This window comes from Lissotriton helveticus, chromosome 9, assembly GCF_964261635.1.
Source record: "Lissotriton helveticus chromosome 9, aLisHel1.1, whole genome shotgun sequence".
NCBI classification, from domain to species: Eukaryota; Metazoa; Chordata; class Amphibia; order Caudata; family Salamandridae; genus Lissotriton; species Lissotriton helveticus.
The window spans coordinates 616,002,916-616,021,020 of NC_136070.1; the positions used below are offsets into that span (position 1 = coordinate 616,002,916).

General features: G+C 47.5%; 1 protein-coding gene across 3 annotated transcripts in view; it reads left to right on the forward strand.

The window, feature by feature from the left end:
* AKT2 (AKT serine/threonine kinase 2) overlaps positions 1-18,105 on the forward strand; it is a 475,180-nt gene that overhangs the window by 294,106 nt on the left and 162,969 nt on the right. For all 3 annotated transcript variants that reach the window (XM_078660662.1, XM_078660664.1, XM_078660663.1), the window contains one exon: positions 11,821-11,932. In XM_078660662.1, the coding sequence (XP_078516788.1) occupies positions 11,821-11,932 (112 nt within the window). The remainder of the gene's footprint in view (positions 1-11,820; positions 11,933-18,105) is intronic.

Here is an 18,105-nt window from a genome sequence, read left to right on the forward strand (position 1 = left end):
GGCGGTAAAGCCCGGGGACGGGGTGACCGTCGTTCCCAGGGTCAGCTGTGTCGTCAGGGCACAGGGGGGTGCTCCCGGCGTCCGTATCCGTGGGGCAGCACAGCTTGTCCTCAGTGCGTGTCTGACGTGAGGGGTGAGTTAGTGCAGCGGTGTGCTGCAGTAGGCAGCCAAATCCTATCACAGGGATTGTGTGGCACCCGTTGTTAGCCGAGCCCCCAGGTGAGCCCGACCCCACAGGTGCAGGGGCCTCAGGTCCTGTCTAGGCCAGTAGGAGGGTCAGCCTGTAGTTCGTGGTTGCTGGGGAGTCCGGGGACATCAAGCGCGGCCAATGTTCACCGTCGACTGACCGCGTAGAGCAGTGTCGCTGTGACCCTGTGGTCCCGAAAGAACATTCAGTGCTGCAGTCGTTCCGGGCCCACAGTGTCCACCTCATGCAGTTTCGCGCCTCCTGAGGGCTGGGGTCGTGCCTCAAAGTCCCGCAGCCAACCGGCACCGTGCCTCGCAGGTCTGCCTATTGCGCTAGGACGTAGAGGGGGAAGTGGGGGGCCCCAATCCAGTAATGTCCTCCTCCCCCACGCAGGTCGTCCAGTGAGGAGGCGCTGAGCCCGGCGTGGTGTGAGCACCGTCAACACGTGGGTGCAGCCGGTGTGGGCCGGTCGCCGCGGACATCAACTCCTCTGTGCGGCCCCGGGTGTACCCATGGAGGGAGTGCCAGTGGGTGGGGGGCCGCAGTGTTCTCCCTGGTTTAGGCGGGCAGGGCCCTCTTACCTCCGCACCTGGCCTGCTCTCCCAGCGCCGGTCTCACCTCCACAGGCGCTCGGGCTACCGGCCCGCCCGCCGCACCATAGGTCCGGGCGTCGTCCACTTTGCTGTTGTGTGCCGCCGGGTAACTACTGGCCGGGTCTCCCGTGCCCGTTCCGTTGCTAGGGGGGAGGGGCTATCGCCAGTGAGCTCAGGCAATCTTCGGGTCTCGGGCCTGGAGCGCGGCCGCCACCCCGTGCTGTGTCCTAGGTCTCAGTCAGCGGGCCTCCGCCTCGGGCCCCGCTGTCACTTTTGCCGGTCAGGCAGCGGCAGGAGCCCCCCAGTCCATCCCCTGCGCGGCGTCCGTGTAGAGGGCCCAGTATCCGGGCCACCATCAGTGTAGGGCCCCCGGCTCACCTGCGATGCCGCCTCACTTCACCAGGCAGTCGCATTCGGCTTCATTCCAGCGGGGGGGGGGGGAAGGGGGTACAGGGAGCATGTCGCCTGGGGGCCCTCCGGGGTCCGTTCCCAGATGTGATCGGATGCAGGCAAATCCGGATCATAGGCCGCGTGGCGGGGCCTAGACTCACGGCCCAGCCCCCGGCCTCTCGTAATCCCTCCGCCAGCCGTGTGGCAGCGAGCCCCGCCTGCGAGCCTCAGGAGAGTCCGGTGCTCCGGTGGTGGACCTCAAAATTGAAAGTCGGCCAGAATGCCGAAAATTGCTTGCTGGTGGTCTGCCTGCAGTTTCAGGCAGTTTCGACGGTAAATACCGGATAGTTGGTCCGGGGAAGGGGAGGCTCGACTCGGAGCTCTACCCGGGTGCTGCTGTCCGCATTGCGCGCCTAGCCACGCCCCCACGGGATTGGTCACTCCTTAACCCTCATTTGATTGGTTAATATCGATCACACGGCAAACCTTGATGTTGCTTTTTTTTTTGTTGCTTTTTTGTTGACTCACTTTTGGCCCACTTCGGCTTCCTCAGATATGTCTGGGGGCTCAAAGATGCCGTTTTTACACCAAGTTGTCATGGATGGAGCCAAAAGCCATGGCATCACTTGACACCACTCGCCTTCCTCCTGACACTGCTCTTACTGCCCTAGGCCTTGCTTGGTGTTTTGACAACAGAACCTGTGCTGTCCCCAAAACCACAGTGCTGACTTCAGACACTGCAAAGCACAGCAAATGTTTGAAGAGAAAGACCAGCACCTCATTTGAGAAGAGGCTTCTCCGTACAGGCCTTTGCCTCGTGATGAATACTTTGATGGGCGATTATGTTGCACTGGGTCATTCTCCTTTCAGAAGCCGAACTTTGTGTACTATAGCCATGATGATAGCACTGAGTCAGACATCCTTCTCCTCCTCACGGGGCGGATACTGGAGACTGTTTTGCCCTGCTGAATGCAGAGTTTCCAGAAATGACAGAATAATCTTCTCACAGAAATTCTACTGAGGTATTCTCCTCTTTTGAACCTTTGCTACCATTCAATAAGTTGTTGGACACCGTTTTGATTGCCAGAGGAGGACCAAATGCAGTCACCTGCCTGCACCATTTGTGACACCTGGGGATCCAACATTCTTGACTGCACATCATTCTCAAGAGTCTTGTGATACAGGAGTTATCTTCCTCTAAACCGAAAGTGAGCCTTTTGCTTCTGCCGCTTTGGATAGGGAGTCTAATAAAATTGAGGAAGTGGTGTTCTTGTTTGGGAGCCCTACCGTTCACCCAATGAGAACTAATTCCTGCATGCTTGTTCTGCTTTATGGGAGTTGGCACAGATATTAATCCCAAAACGTTCAGGACCATCTTTGCTACCATTTTGCTTCAGGTATGCACGATGGGCCCTATACAGCCATGCAGATCCCTCCCTCTATCTTGCCCACAGTGTTCAACAGCATGAGCCAGGGGTTATTCCTCTATGAGTAAATGTGTTCCACACTTTTTTTGAGGGTTGTCCAGGTTGAACATGTCCTTCGATGGACCTGACCATTGGTAGAGACAGCAGATTTAGTGCTGGAGGGCTTCAAGCAATGTCAGACTTCCGCTCAGTTCTTGGGGCTGACTTCCCATGCTCAGCAGTACTGAAAGTTTAAGCAGTATTCTCAAGTCCTGCCTTTTGGCAGTGCCATCCCTCACAGCCAGTGCAGCAGCTCAGAAAGTTATTTCGGAGCTACAAGACGTGTGGTGGCTCAAGAGAGAATCAACTGCAGTAATGACTGCAGTTCTTCCCTCTCCTTCCCTCTTCAGATACAAATGCTTCAATCCATCCTTGAAGGAGCACATGTTGCTTTTGTGGGGGTCCTTTTATTTGCCATGCCGGCCGTCTATCACTTCTGACTGCTTCTCCTCCAAATTATCAAGCAGGTAAACCCTTCTTTTCTACGTGCCCCCCCCATTTTTCCTATTCTGTCTGTCACAATAAACGTCCATGCCCACATTCTTCAGCAGGAGGTGTTTGCACTGATGAGCAAAGGAGTTGTGTAATTGGTACCAGAGAGTGCAATCAGGTCATTTTATTTTCTATTTTCTTTATCCAAGTAATCATTCAGCATCTTCACATTTTTAATTGTTCCCTCCAGAAGTAGAAATTCAAAATGCTTACCTCATACATATCCTTTAGGCTCTGGAGTTAAAAGACTAGATGTTATCTCTCAACATACTAGGCATGTACTTTAATGTTTCAATTCTGCAGTTGCACTGGAGTTTCCTATATATCATTATGGACTCACCCACAGTCATTTGTGGTATTCCTTTTTGAAACAATATCTGCTTCAGTCTATTCTCCGGAGTGATGTTGGTGTTCGCAGTCAGGCAGCTGTGTATTCTTGTAGGTTGACGACTGACTGGCTGTCGAAGGCTTTCGTCACTGTTTGGGTCGGACCACTTGCATGCCACTATCTCATTCCACTTTGACTTGGGGGTTTTTGATCAACCTCCCCAAGTCTCACCTAGAACTCTACTAGTATCTCCTCTTGATCGGGTGAAGTTGGAGGCCATCTCCCTCAAGACAGCCATGCTTCCCCAGCGAGTTCAGAAGGTTTGTGCTATTATCACAATGCTTCTAGGTCTGACGGTCAGGCATGCTCGCCTATTGAATCCTGCGGCTGCCCAATGCTCTTGCACATGTGTGCTCTCCAGTGGTGTGTGTATTTACTAGGTCCAGCACAGTGAGGTACTGATGGCCAACTTTCAGTTTACTTTCAAATAAGCTATAGACCTGCAGCAGTGGATGCTTTGAACCATCTTCTGCCTCTCCACCGGCACTGGCCAAGGTGATTACAGGCACCTCTTCCCTTTGTTGCAGTAGTCATCTTGATCCATTGGAAGTCAGAGACCTGTGGTCCTCTTTGAAGCAGGTCACACATCAGTCTGCTCGAGTTTGTGTTGATTTTCCTGGCCCTAAGGGTGTTCCTCCTTTCCAATCATTGTAAAACTATCCAAGTCCTGACAGATAATATGAAAGCATCGTAGTACTCCAATAAGAAGGTGGCATGTGCTCACAACCATGTATCTGGAAGCACTGAAGCAATAGGATTGAGCTAAGGCTCACAGCCTCACTAGTTGTGAACCATTTGATTGTCTCCCCAAACGTGCTGTCCTCCAATCTGTCAGGGTCACCTTGCCAATCACGAGTGGCAGCTCGACCCATAGGTTGTTCAATCCATTTTCGCCCTTTGGTGCCGTCTTCCACTGTAACTTAGTGTTAACAAGAATATTCACTGCCCACATGTTAATGTGCTGTAATTACTGCTGCATGAAGCCCTGAGAGATGTGTCCCTTCTTAGATTGAACTCTTCATTGCATTAGACTGGTCGCAAAGGGTATTCTCCCACTGTCCCTCCCTTGTCTACATCTGACTCTTCAGAGACTCCATTATCATACCTAGAGTTTGACCTGGCCGCCCACCTCAGAACAGGATGGTGTGTCCTTGTCTTTCCTTATCTAGTTGACTGACCGATCAAGAGTGTCAGCTGACAGCAATGCATGTACACATTCTGATAGCACTCAATCTTTTGCACCATCTGGGGTTTACCATAAATGTATACAAGTCCCATTTGTACCACCAGCAGGTTCACCCTTTTTGGGCTAAGTGATAAACACCGTCTTGAAAGTCTTGTCCAAACCTGCCGAGGGCAATGGCATTCCAACAACTGCTGCATGTTTTTCAGTCTACCTGGCCATTGCCAGTTCGAAATGTAATGAAAATGCGTGGGATGATGGCATCATATATAGCAATTGCCCAACATGCCCGATTACACCTGGCCCCTGCAGCAGTGCCTCACCAGTCAATGGCCACAATTGCAAGGTCAGCTGGAGGATCTAGTGTTGATAAAGCCTAGCATTGTGCGCTCTCTGGAGTTTCTAGCCATTTCCCTGGTGCTCAAAGCTTTTTATACAGTTGTCTGGGGAAAGTCAGTCCTTATAAAGGTGGCTATGTACTACATACAAAAGCAGGAGACATGCATTCTCTTATGCCGCTACTCTAGCACAGCAGATTTGGCTCTGGGTAACTTGTCACAACAAACAGCTCCTAGTGGAACACCTCCTTGAGGCAGACAGCAACCACTCTCCTGACCTGCTAAGCAGGACACAGCAACACGTCTATGTGTGGGAACTTCATCCTCAAGCCCTATAGCAGTATTTTTGCGGTGTTGACAACAATTGACCTCTTCTCTCTACGCATGAAAACTTAAAAAATGCCCACACTTAACCACCAGGTACACACATCCACAGTCCATCAGCAATGCACTACAAATGAGCTGATCAGAGAGATTTGCAGACACCTTTCTAACTCTTTCACTCATTGCATATGTGGTCAGGAAGATGAGAAGTTTCCACTACCCTTATTCTGATGGCACCACACTAGGCAGGCAGCCACACTGATCAGCACTGTTAGATATGTCTGTCTCCCTTGAGGAGAAGCTCCCCATCGGGCCAGACTTTATCACTCAACATCAGGGACTAAACAGACACCTGGACGCCAGGAAGCTAAATCTAGCAATTAAATGCATGAGGCATTAGAATTTGGATGCTTAACCCTACTAGAAGAATGCATGATTATTTTGCGCAAAGCACACAGACCTACCACACGTGCATTCTATGCAGCTAAGTGGAAACACCATACTGTCTTGCGAATCAACTTGACCATCTTTTTTTTTTTTTTTTTTTTTTCTTTTTTTGGTTAAAAACTTTTATTGAGCAATCAAAGAAAAATTACAGAGATGGGCCTACAACCACACGGGCTGGCCGCTAATAGCAACGCACAACATAAGAAGCACACGATCACTTCCGTGGCCAGGCACAAATCAGATACCAAGTACTGCTCAAAACATAGGACAGGACATAACAATTTTCTGTATTAAACATAAAAACAACAACAAACTCTAAACAAGGCGAATGCACATTAATCAAGGTCAGCCCAGAAGGCGGAGGGGAAAGCCACTAATCAGGAAGACGAAAGCACATCAATGGGACTCGGCAAGGCTGGGGGGTGGGGGGGACAGCGGGGAGGACAGGAAAATCCTAGAACAGCATGAAAAATTTCGGGAACGCCAGCCTAGGGAGATAGGGTAACATCGGGAGTGTCAACCAAGGGAGGGGTACAAATGTCTCCACGATATTCGTTCCACTGACCCCAAATCTTCGTCCACGCCCTGGGTCTGCCCCTAGCTACATAGACGGTCTTCTCTCGGAACATGGACCAGTCCATGTTATCCTCCCACACCGAGACGTCGGGAGGTCTGGACGCGCCCCAGAGCTGCGCAATGTCCCGCTTCGCGACCATGTATCCCAAGGTCGCCCATCTGGTCTGGGCCACAGAATAGTCGGTGGGTTCCCACACATTCAACAGGCATCGTAAGGCCGCAGGGTAATACCAGTCACAACAGTCATCACCGCAAGCACATCAATCCAGTAGACTGCTACCACCGGGCACTCCCAAAGAATATGCAGAAATGTAGCACTCATCCCACAACCACGTTTGCATAAGCCATCCGGGGAAAAACCCATTACTACCAGACGCGGACCAGTTACATACACCCGGTGGAGGATCTTAAGTTGAACCAAACGAAGACGGGCGGGGATGGCGACCTCTTTCGGAGAAGAGAGTGCCGACTGCCAATCCTCGTCATCCAAGTCCAGCCCGTCACCGACCCAAACCTCCCTAAGTCGGAGCAATAAGTCAGCGCGATTATTAATCAGTTTCTTATAAATCAGGGAGATAGTGCTATCGGGCAGGTGTCCATCCAGTATGCGATCCTCAAGGGGGGAGGACTCGGGTAGGGTCACATCAGGCGTCAGAACTGAGGCCAGAGCATGCCGGACCTGCAGATATCGAAAAAACTCTCTATCACTCAAGTCATATTCGGCCTTAAGGGCCTGGAAAGACTTCACTCTACCCTTCACACAGATATCACCCACTTTACATATCCCAATCATATCCCAGCGGTCAAAGCCCTTAGTCGACCAGAGACATCCCAAACGTTCGGAAGCATAAAGCGGAGTCGCCATTGTCAGTCGGTTCTCCCATCCCAAACTCACATTCGCGGCGCGCCACACATTGACTGCGGTCCTGGACGGGCCCGTAAGATGGCGCCCAGCCGATCTGGAATAAAGCGCTCTATTAAAATCCCCTCCCGGCAGCTGGAGTCTATCCATCTCAAAGGCCGGATCTCGACCCGGGGAATACATTGCGTGGTTAATGGCAGACAGCTGGGTGGCCCAATAATATCTCTTGATATCGGGGAGCGCCATGCCCCCGTCGAACCAAGGGATAGTAAGTTTCGCAAGGGCGATACGTGGACGCCCGTCCCAGATCAGTTGCCTTTGAAGACTCTCGATCTCTCGGAAATAGGTAGCGGGAACGTCGTCAAAAGAATTTTGAAGTGCGTATAGGAATCGTGGCAAAGACATCATTTTAAAAAGGGCAGCCCTGCCCAGAGGAGACAGGTGTAGTTTACGCCAGCGGGCCACATCCAGTCGCAGTCTAAGAAGCTGGGGGAGGAGATTACGCTCGAACCGGAGTGAAGAGTCCAGCGTAATAAAGATCCCCAAATACTTGAAGCCAGACTGGACAACCTGGATAGGAAATCTGTCCGGTAATGGGGGCAAAACACCCGAGAGAACATACACACAGGACTTAGCCCAATTAATAACCAGACCTGAATTAGCACCAAACGAAGTAAGAACGTCAAATAAGACATTTAAAGATTTACGCGGGGAAGTAAGATACAGAAGAATGTCATCCGCGTAAAGCGAGACGCGGTCTTCAAAATCCGGTGACCAACGGATCCCTTTGAGTGAAGGTTCCCATCGAAGCCACGCAGCCAACGGTTCCAGGGCAAGCGCGATAAGCAACGGAGACAGGGGGCATCCCTGACGGGTCCCTCTACCAAGGCAGAAGGGGACAGAAACCCGACCGTTCACCACTACCTGTGCCAAGGGTTCGGCGTAAAACAATTTCACCCAACCAATAAACTCAGGTCCGAAACCAAATTTCTCAAGAGCTGCCCAAAGATAGGGCCACTCTACCGTATCAAAGGCCATCGAGGCGTCTAGCGAAGCCAAAATGTCCGGCTCCGTCAGAAGCCCCGCCCTCGCAACAGCTCCGTGGAGACGACGTAGGTTAAGAGCCGTGTTGCGATGCGGGATAAATCCGGATTGATCCGGATGAACCAAGCCACCGATGACCGTCAAGAGGCGGGTAGCCAGAAGCTTAGCCAGAACCTTGGGTTCAACATTCAACAGGGAAATGGGCCTATAAGACGAACAAAGGTCCCGAGGTTTACCTTCTTTGGGAATAACAACAATCGTAGCCAGACGCTGATCATATGGGAGAATACCCCGCTCCCGGGATTCCAAAAACATGGTGCGAAGATAGGGCGCCACCTTATCAGGACGTAGCTTGTACAATTCAATTGGCAATCCATTCGGGCCCAAAGCTTTGCCCGAACGGAGTGAGCGAATGGCCGTCGCTATCTCGTCGATAGTGAAAGGGGACTCCAAAGAGACTCGGTCTAAATCGGAAAAACTGGGCAGAGCTATATCACGCAACAAAAGGCGAGAGTCAGCAACATCCCGTTCAGACACAGGGGAATAAACCACACGAAAATAGTCCGCAAAACATTCAACTATTCCAACCGGGTCGGTCACTCTCACACCATTCAAAGTCTGAATCACAGGCACCACACGATTCGCCCTCTCCTTCTTATCCAACCATGCCAGCAACTTACCCGCTTTGTCCCCCACATCATACAAGCGACCCTGTTGCTCCCGAAACATCAGTTTAGCCGCATCTGTAACCAAAGACCTATAAGCAAATTGTTTCAGACCCAGGGCGTGGAGTTTACCAGGCGTAACATCCGACTCCAGGTCAGCCTCTATCTCAGCAATCTCCCTCTCAAGGTCCACCACCTCCCGATTCCTCGCCTTTTTAGATTCAGAACTTGACCATCTTAATGCAACTGTTCAGGATCTCAATTTGTGTTAGCATGACTAATATCAACCAGCTGCTAAAGTATTGACTCTCTCACACATGGTTAGCACCATTCACAATATTGGTTTATTAGGCCGTAAGCATGAACACTGCATACATGAATTCGTACAATTGGGCCTGGTTTATATGTAACATATATGTATTACCTGGAAACCCAGCCACATATTACAGAAGAACAGCATTAATTGCTCCAGATGAGACCTTATTACTGATGTTTAAACAGTAGTATTATTGCCTTGGTTTTCCTGCCTGTTACTCTTCTCCATTTACATTCAGATTTTCTGTTGATCTACGAGTGAAATATATTTTTATGTCGCTTTCTAAAGTCACATTGAAGCCATTTAGTAAAACCGAAACTTCTCTCATGTTTGATATTAATGTCCTTTCCTTCCAGATTCCACTATTACTTAAAATTATTCTCTCCTTAATGTGTATTTTATTTAAACCACATTCAATTTAAGCTTTGTTCTCCATGCAATCCTTTTACCATTTTTAGGTCGAGCCTAGAGCCAGCGCACATGTGCTGTTCTGCTAGACTTATTGTAGAGGAGTAGGTGAATAGAAGCTCCACCCATATTTGCCATTGGCTTGTCATTCTGTCCTAAATGCTGGCTTCTGATTAGTCTATATAGGCTTGTTAGTCCCTCCTTAGTACGCCTCCTCTTCATATGTCACCTCCCATGGCGACTGGCCCCTTTACTTGGGTTGTTAAATGGTACGTGTTATTTAGACTGTGAGCACTATTTTCTTTAATCAGGTTCTCCTACTGCAGGTACAACGTGCTTTGGTGCCTTCTTAACTCCCCCCACCCCGTCTCCCTTTGCTGTGCCTTCTCCTCCCCTTTCCCCCCACCCTCCCTCCCGTTGTCTGTGCCTTCTTCCCCTCCCCTTGTCTGTGCCTTCCCCCCCTCCCCGGCTTCCCTCCCGTTCTCTGTGCCTTCTCCCCCTCCCCGGCTTCCCTCCCGTTGTCAGTGCCTTCTCCCCCTCCCCGGCTTCCCTCCCGGTGTCTGCCTTTCCCCTCCCTCACCCCCCACCTCCCCACCCCTATTGTCATGATGCCTACCATTTGCAATGCAATAGGTCTCGCATTATGCAAGACCTATTGCATTGCAAATGCTTGTATTTAAATATGCTTTAGGATTATTTTTTGGGGGGATAAATAGTTTTTCTACTTAAAGCGCCCCTTTTATTTAAATTCTACCATATTTTGAAGATTTTTATCTAGCCCTTTTTTGTCATTTTAAAAAGTACATTGTTAGATTGGTGTTCTCAGTGGAGTGATAATGTTGAAGTAAGAATTTATTTGTATTTTTTCCTGATTCTGTTTTGCGCTCAGTCGTGCTGGGTGCGGCGGCAAACAGCGCATGCCTGTTTGAGGAGAGGGCGTTGTTTGACTAGAAATAGGATAACCCACATCGAGGCGCTCTAAAGGATATTTAGTTGCGTCAATACTAAACTGAAAGTAGCTTGGACGATGCAGTTATTATTCTGTAAATGTGTACGTAGTTTGTCCTAATGTATACACTAGTGAACCTGCTTCGATTTTCCTGGTGAAGTATTTCTAAAGCCTTAAATTGAAAATAATTCCAGGCTGTGGGTGTTAAAAGCAACGTATATTTCAACCGGCTCGTCTGCTCGTCTCAAAATGTCTCTGTAATTGGGAAAGAGGGATAGTCAAGTTAAAGGCGTTACCACAGTACCCACACTTCTTTAATCTTCCCAGAAACATGCCTTGAAGATTGTATGCGATTGTCTAGAAGATTAAACTACCATAGAAACCCATAAATGTTTAGGGCGGAGAATGAATTTTGTGCACAACAACCTGCCTGCTACCAAATCTGTTTAAATCCACACGCTGTTTAGTCCCGACCATTATACTGTACTGCTGTAAAGGGGAAAAAAACAGCTTTGTCACGGAGCAACGGCGCTGTGTGTGATTTATTTATTTTTAACAACCGATTAAAATTTTAGACATCCATGCGTGAGATTATCCAGTCCTGTATTTGCTGTGAGACTTGCCCGACTTTCTGTTGGTTAGACAGAACTACAAATCCCAAAATGTAAACCTTAACAATCATTTGCAGTACAATAGGTCTCGCATTTACGCGAGTTTAAGCTATTGGCATTGTAAATGACAATGCCTTTTATTTATGCTTTAAAAAACCAAACCATAAATAAAAGGCATTGTAATTTACAATCCCGATAGCTCAAACTTACGTAAATGCGAGACCTATTGCAGTGCAAATGCTTGTTAAATCATGCCTCAAACAACCCCTCTATCATTTCTAATTCATACCTGAAACAAAGCTGATTGTATTGATGATGTGTGTACTATTACTGTTGGTGATGTGGGCGCTCTCACGAATGTCCTGTGACCGTAATGTGAAAATCCATTTTTTCTTCACATCGGCTCTCCACTTGCTAATGTAAATTAAACAAAAATGTACTCTATGTATAAAGTAGGCCGGGATTTGGAGAGTGAATGGTAATTCATGCAAACATTGAAGTTATGTAATGAGGATTGATTGCCATTGAGCATTACATGTAAGGAGTGCAAACTTTGCCTAAACACCTTATCTTTATTACAGAATGTCAGCTAATGAAGACAGAGAGGCCAAGGCCGAACACATTTGTAATAAGGTGTTTGCAGTGGACAACGGTCATTGAAAGGACTTTTCATGTGGATTCTACAGAGGAACGGTAGTAAATCTTGCTTTGATTATTTTTTGGCCAGATTTTTTAAAAATGCATTAGTGTTAATATACATATGTAAAGTTAAGAAAAATGTTCATTGTCTCAGGTGGAGGAAAGTTCATAATTATTACAGGAAAGCTAACTCTATACCTGAAACCATAGCATGCATGAATGACTCTTTTTTGTGATTGGTCACCAGAAAATTATTCTAATTGCTACTTCAACTGCAGATTCCTTACCTTTGCATATCTCCAGTCACTAGACTGGATCCGGAGAGTTTTCCAGAAATGCTATTGCTTGCTGATAGGTCGCATTTTTCAGCTCCCTCCTGACTCCATATTGCCCTGAAAGTGACACAAGCAGAACAGCATATTAGTGCTACCCCTGTGCTTGGACATTAGTCACTTGCTTTCTGTCTCTTCAGAGTTAAAGCTTCGATCTCACCTTTGTCGGTCTTCTGACTACTCCATAGAAATTTTCAACAATGTACTGGCAAACAATGCTTGTACCGAAAACGACATGATTCCAGCAGTACCACAACTGCAAAAAGCAGATGTCTGTTATGACCAGCATAAGGTGTGCCTTTGGCGCCTGGTGCCTATCCTCATTCGACGTCCTGTGACAAATGAGCCTAATACGCCCAAGTCGATTTGAGACCAGACTGTGGTACTGAACCTCCATGAGCTTAAGAAGAGATCGGACTCCTTACATAGGTCCTGATCCAAGTCATTGTCCCAGTCCTGGGGCTTTTCCCATGACCATTCCTCTTTCTTCTCAAAATCTTCCATTAAGTCCAAGAGCAAGCATAAAAATGAGAAGCAATGTTCAACCTCATCCCACCTCTCTGGTTCTAAATAGAAGACTTCAGGATTTGAGTTGCACTCTTTCTTGAGGGCACGAGCCAAGGAACCAATTCATTATCTGCTCCTGAGGTGCCCCAAGTAGCCCTGCCCACCATCGACCTGCAGCAAATTAAGGCCTTCAAGGAGATCGTGTGCATTTCCAGCTCCCTCTAGCATACCTTCTGACCCCACTGAACCTCAGGGGGCCTCCAATCTGGTTACTGGACCATCCAACACAATTTCCCCGTGAGACCGATTATTGGGCTTATACCAACTTCAATTCGAACATCCACTCTGGCCAGAGAGACACGCCTTTCCTTGACATGGGTACTTCCTCACAGGGCACCAATTAAAGACCCTCTGCAAAGTGCATGTTCGATCCCAAACCGATGTCAAACCAAACTTGAAAATTTGAATGATATGAAATCACAAGTGTGCAGCCAGTCTCTGTGCAGGCTGACTCTATCCCGGTGCTTCTACCATGATGCGGATATCGACTGTCTTGTAGTGTAGTTCCTATTATCCCAATAGGCTCTGCGCATTGGAATAATATCTTCAATAGTATAGATGTAGGACTGTGGTTAACTAGGTCTTCTACTGACGATATTAGACTTAAAGTTATGTGTGCCAGCTAGCTCAGAGTTCACTAGAAACTTTCTCGAATAGGCAAGGAGGAGTTTAACCTCCCTGGATAGACAAGAAGGGATTTAGTTTCTGACAACCATAGAACATGACAACTTTGCTCTCCCCTAATCAAGAGTATATCTCTAGAGTCGTGTGAAAACAAAAGACAACTATTTTACTCAGTCAGTACGTGCATTCTTAGTTTCACCAGTTTGTAGAGAAATAAGAGATGGGCGTGCTTCAATAAAAAGATGTTATTTATTGATCAGTCTCTTTTCTCATACAAGAGAAATGAATCGCTATTATTGCAATACTTATAGTTAAGTAAAGTGCATACAGTAAAAACAGAATTATAAAATAATACTGTAAAAGCATTTATGTGGTTTCTTAGCCATATGATACTTAAAATGGATAAAAGATATACATACATATATACATTGACTAATCGTACTCAACTGGTGCTTCTAACTACGCCTACCCCGGTGTACCTGACCTAAGCCTAATACTTGGGAGGGAGTAAGTAAGTAGCAGTTTAAGTTAAGTTTGTTTTGCCAAGAATCTGACTCAAGAATTCTCTGTAAGGGGTTAGTCAGTTCAGTACCTGGGATTTAGAAGGCTGGAGGGTTGGTATCTCTGTCTCAGGACTCGATATCCCAGTTACCCGCGAGGGCGGCTGGAAACGCCGGAGGCTGGATTTCTCGGCAGGAGAAAAGGCAGCGTCTCTCTCAGCGCGTCAAAAGGGAGGGGCAGCGTCCGTGGGCTTTTCTGCATCAGCTGGGCTCTCCGGCAAGTAGCGCTGCTCCAAGCTCGTCACCACCGTGTCTTAGCTTAGGGCAGCGCCGGTATATTTATACCTGAAAGGTGCCGTGTTTGACGTAAGGATGGACATAAGACGTCAGCAAGAATGTCATAAGGACTGGTCGTTCTTACATTCTTTGCAGGAGTTCTCGAGTGAAATCAAAACAATAGCTGCGGGGGATTTCCCAGGTCTGTTGGAGGTTTGATTTGTTTTGAGAACTCGGTGTGCTTCTCTAGGGGGCTGAAGGGATAGTGCTTGCTTAATGTGACAGCATGCGCTATGACCTAATCTGAAGACGGGTTTCTGTGCCGGTGTATGGACATTAGTGAATTAATAACCGGACAAGAGTCAGAAATAGGAGTATCAATATAGGTACCTAGATAAACACACTACAGTCTCTCTGTTTTTGGTTCTGAATCTGATGAAGTACCATATGATGATGGTGGTGAGGGAGATGCATATACTGATGGTGCTTTATTCCTTGAGTTACAAAACACCAGTGAGTCCAGCATCCATGCCAACACCATCCAGTTCTCGAAGGAGACTGCTCAAGATCTGCCTTTGTGATTGACTGATAACAATCTGTTGTGCAGCAATTCACTCTCTATTCCTCATCCATACTGATAGCTGCATCACTACTGGGTTGGGTACTTTGATCTCTAGAGGAGGGTCATATCTATATCAACCAGCTGGAGCTACAGGCCATCCGCTCCACCCTAAAGAGCTTTCTTACCGCCTAGCTAGGGCGGGTTCTCACAGACAGTACTACTGCAACAAGCAGAGCACAGTGTGGTCCTGTTGCCTGTGCCATGAGGCTTTTTGTCTCTGAAGGTGGCTGGAGCGGAAGAACATCTCTGATAGTCAACCACATGGTGGTATCCCTGAATGCCAGAGCGGACAAACCGGGCAGAGATCCTATAGCAGATCGCAACTTCATCCGGAGGTGGTGCAGGGTGTTTTTGACCACTGGGCAAAGTGCTTGCCAGATCTCTTCCATTGGGAACGCTCAGCATAATCAGTTTTGCATTCTTAATTTTACGCTAAAGCACTTGCTTAGAAGTGCATTGCGTTTGCAGTGGGACAAGAGTCTCCTGTATGCCTCTCGGCAATTGCCTATCCTACTCCAAGTTCTGAAGAAGATCAAGCACGGCTGGCTTAAGTCTTTCTTATTGCCCTGCATTGGGCAATGAGAGTGTGGTATCCAGAACTCACGAGCATCTGCCCTTCGATCAAGCTACCACTTGAGCAGAACCCCCTGTCTCACTAATAGGGCAGGGTTTTGCAGCTTGAATCCTTTCTGGATTCACATGGTGTGCATTATCCTGCCATCTAGTGGATGGGTCCTGAATTGTCTCCAAAACATTTTGTCCTTCTACTATTTTTGTGTTTGTTGTTGGTGGGCGCCAACGTCCCTCCATTTGGCGCACCTTGTGAGGTCGCCGTGCTTCCTCTGGAAGCTCCCACCTTTGGTCACCACCTACAGATACTTTTTTCCATTGTTGGGTCTGGATGTATGCAGGAGGTTTTCCAACATCTGGAGGAAGAAAGTTGCAGAAAATTCAGAGAAAAAGCATAGAAATTACACCGGAGAGAAGGAAGGTACCAGAGTAGTTTTGAGAGCAGAACAAGGTATTTTCTTAATCAAACTGAAAATATTGTGTGCTAGGGGCTCCCTGTACTTGGTGATGAAGAGCCATTCCAGTTTTGCAAGAAAAGCCACCATAAATTTGCAAAGAAGGACCAACACCTGGTCTGCCTGCTAGTGGCCTCCACAGCGAAGATTGTAACGCCTGCCTGGTATTTGCCCTGAAGACTCTGTAGGTAAGACAGGGGCAGAGAATAGCCCACCATACCATGCAGGGCCAACATACTACGACATTTCTGTGATTTGGGCCTGCCTAGCGATGTGGAGGAGAACTTCGCCAAAGGTCCAGAACAGGAAGCTGAGGCCAGTGTCCAGAACGTAGACGCCAACCAAAGGAACAAGAAGATGTAAAAAAAACAGAGGTAAGGGACTCAGCATTGTTAAAACTGGTGGCCAAAGCCCAAAAATCAGAGGCTCGAAGACTTCATCGGCATCTAAACACTTGGCGACGGCAAGCAAGTCTAAAGAGAAACACACACTTGGATCCTTCGAAAAGGACTCTGCAGTGGTAGAGACCCCTGAACGATCTATGACATCCAATGACTTTCGAGGACAGGACGCTTCAGCTCGGAAACAGGAGAAGCCTAAGTCGAAACGACACGGCCCGAGGAGCACTTTGTCGAGGAGTCATCGCGAAACAAACTCACGAAGATCTTGACAGCCAACACCAAGAGGCGGAGATCGAAAGGAAGAGGAGAAGACTAGAAGCAGAAATGGCTAATATCCTACAGAGAACAAAGGACTTCGATTAAGTCTTAAAAAATACTGTATCTCAGGCAAGTCCTAAACTTCAAAAGAGCAGAGGGACGAAGACCTTGAGGAACTAGAGCCTGCTCAAACCCATGAACCTCAAGAAATTTGAAAGACCAGAACTAGAAACTGATTCACCAGAGGAAGGGGTAGACACATACCCTTCAAGACCATCACTACTAAATGATATTGGTATTTATAACCAGGTAATAAAAAATGCAGCTGATAAATATTGGGTACAACTGGAAGAGGAAAAGCCACAATCACATTTTCTGTTTGCAACTCTTCTACCAACTTAATCAAGGAGTCAATTCTTACCAATGCTCCCAAGTGTTTTGGACCATGGAAAAACGGTCTTCAACGAACCAGCAACTTGTAAGGCTGTGGCAAGTTGAGCGAAGAAGAAATACAAGCATTCTTCCAAAGACCCGCACTACATAAAGGGAACCATTCCGGCAGACTCCATAATACCATTTACAGCCAATGTCCCAAGCTCCTCAGTACCTCTTCCAGATAAGGAGAGCAAGAGAACGGACCTCATGGGACGAAAGGTGGAAAGAAGTGCAGCGATCCAATGGAGAAGAGCTAACCCCAACGCAAGGCTAAGTCACCATGCCTGTATATACAAGAGGGCCCCCCTCACTTGGACTGACTGCATAGGACGGGCGGGAGGGAAAGGAGCGCAAAGAATGGGTCCTACTTGCCTGATACCCTCATCTTCAAATTAATTCAACAGATCCAAACCACACTTAAGTCATTTTTCATATGTAGCATATTACTTTGCCATTTTTATTTTCTTATTCTTTACATACACATATCAAAGCTTGTTCATTTACGTCTGATTGCAATTCATTGTTATACATCATACAAAATATAACCTTGATTCAACTGTTATTAATTTATACACAATCATTAAACAGATTAAAAAACATTGGTACTTCAAAGACGCACCTTTCCATTTGACCTCCTGTATGCCACCTTTTTTCCAGACAGTCTAAATCTGGGGACTAATGCAGCGTTTCTCTAAAAAATTGACGTGTTTTCATATCGGGCAATCTGTTATCCTCTGTGGAATACCTGGGACAAAGAAGGACAAAGCAGTGCAGAAACTGATATTTTGATGGATTGTGTTTTGCATCACAATCTTCTATGGATTGGCTAAGAAACAGCCTCTGTAAGGTCTACGGACTCATTCCACCAGAGCAAAGGCTGCTACCACTGCACTGGCTTGCACAGTACCTGTCTTGGATATCTTCCAGGCTTTTACCTGGGTTTCCACTCGCATGTACACAAAACACTACTATGTGGGTAGCTGTGCAAATGTGACATCTGTCTTGCATGGTATGCCCCCACTTTTTGCTGAATTGCTGATGTGCTTTGACTGAGTGTGCCCTGGGCCCCTGCCAATCAGGTGCGGCCTGTGTTCCTTCCCTAAACCTGTATTGAAGCTAAAACCCAATTGGCATCTCTGGCCGCATGTCAGCCCCTGGTGGTACATTTTGCATACCCTGTACTATAT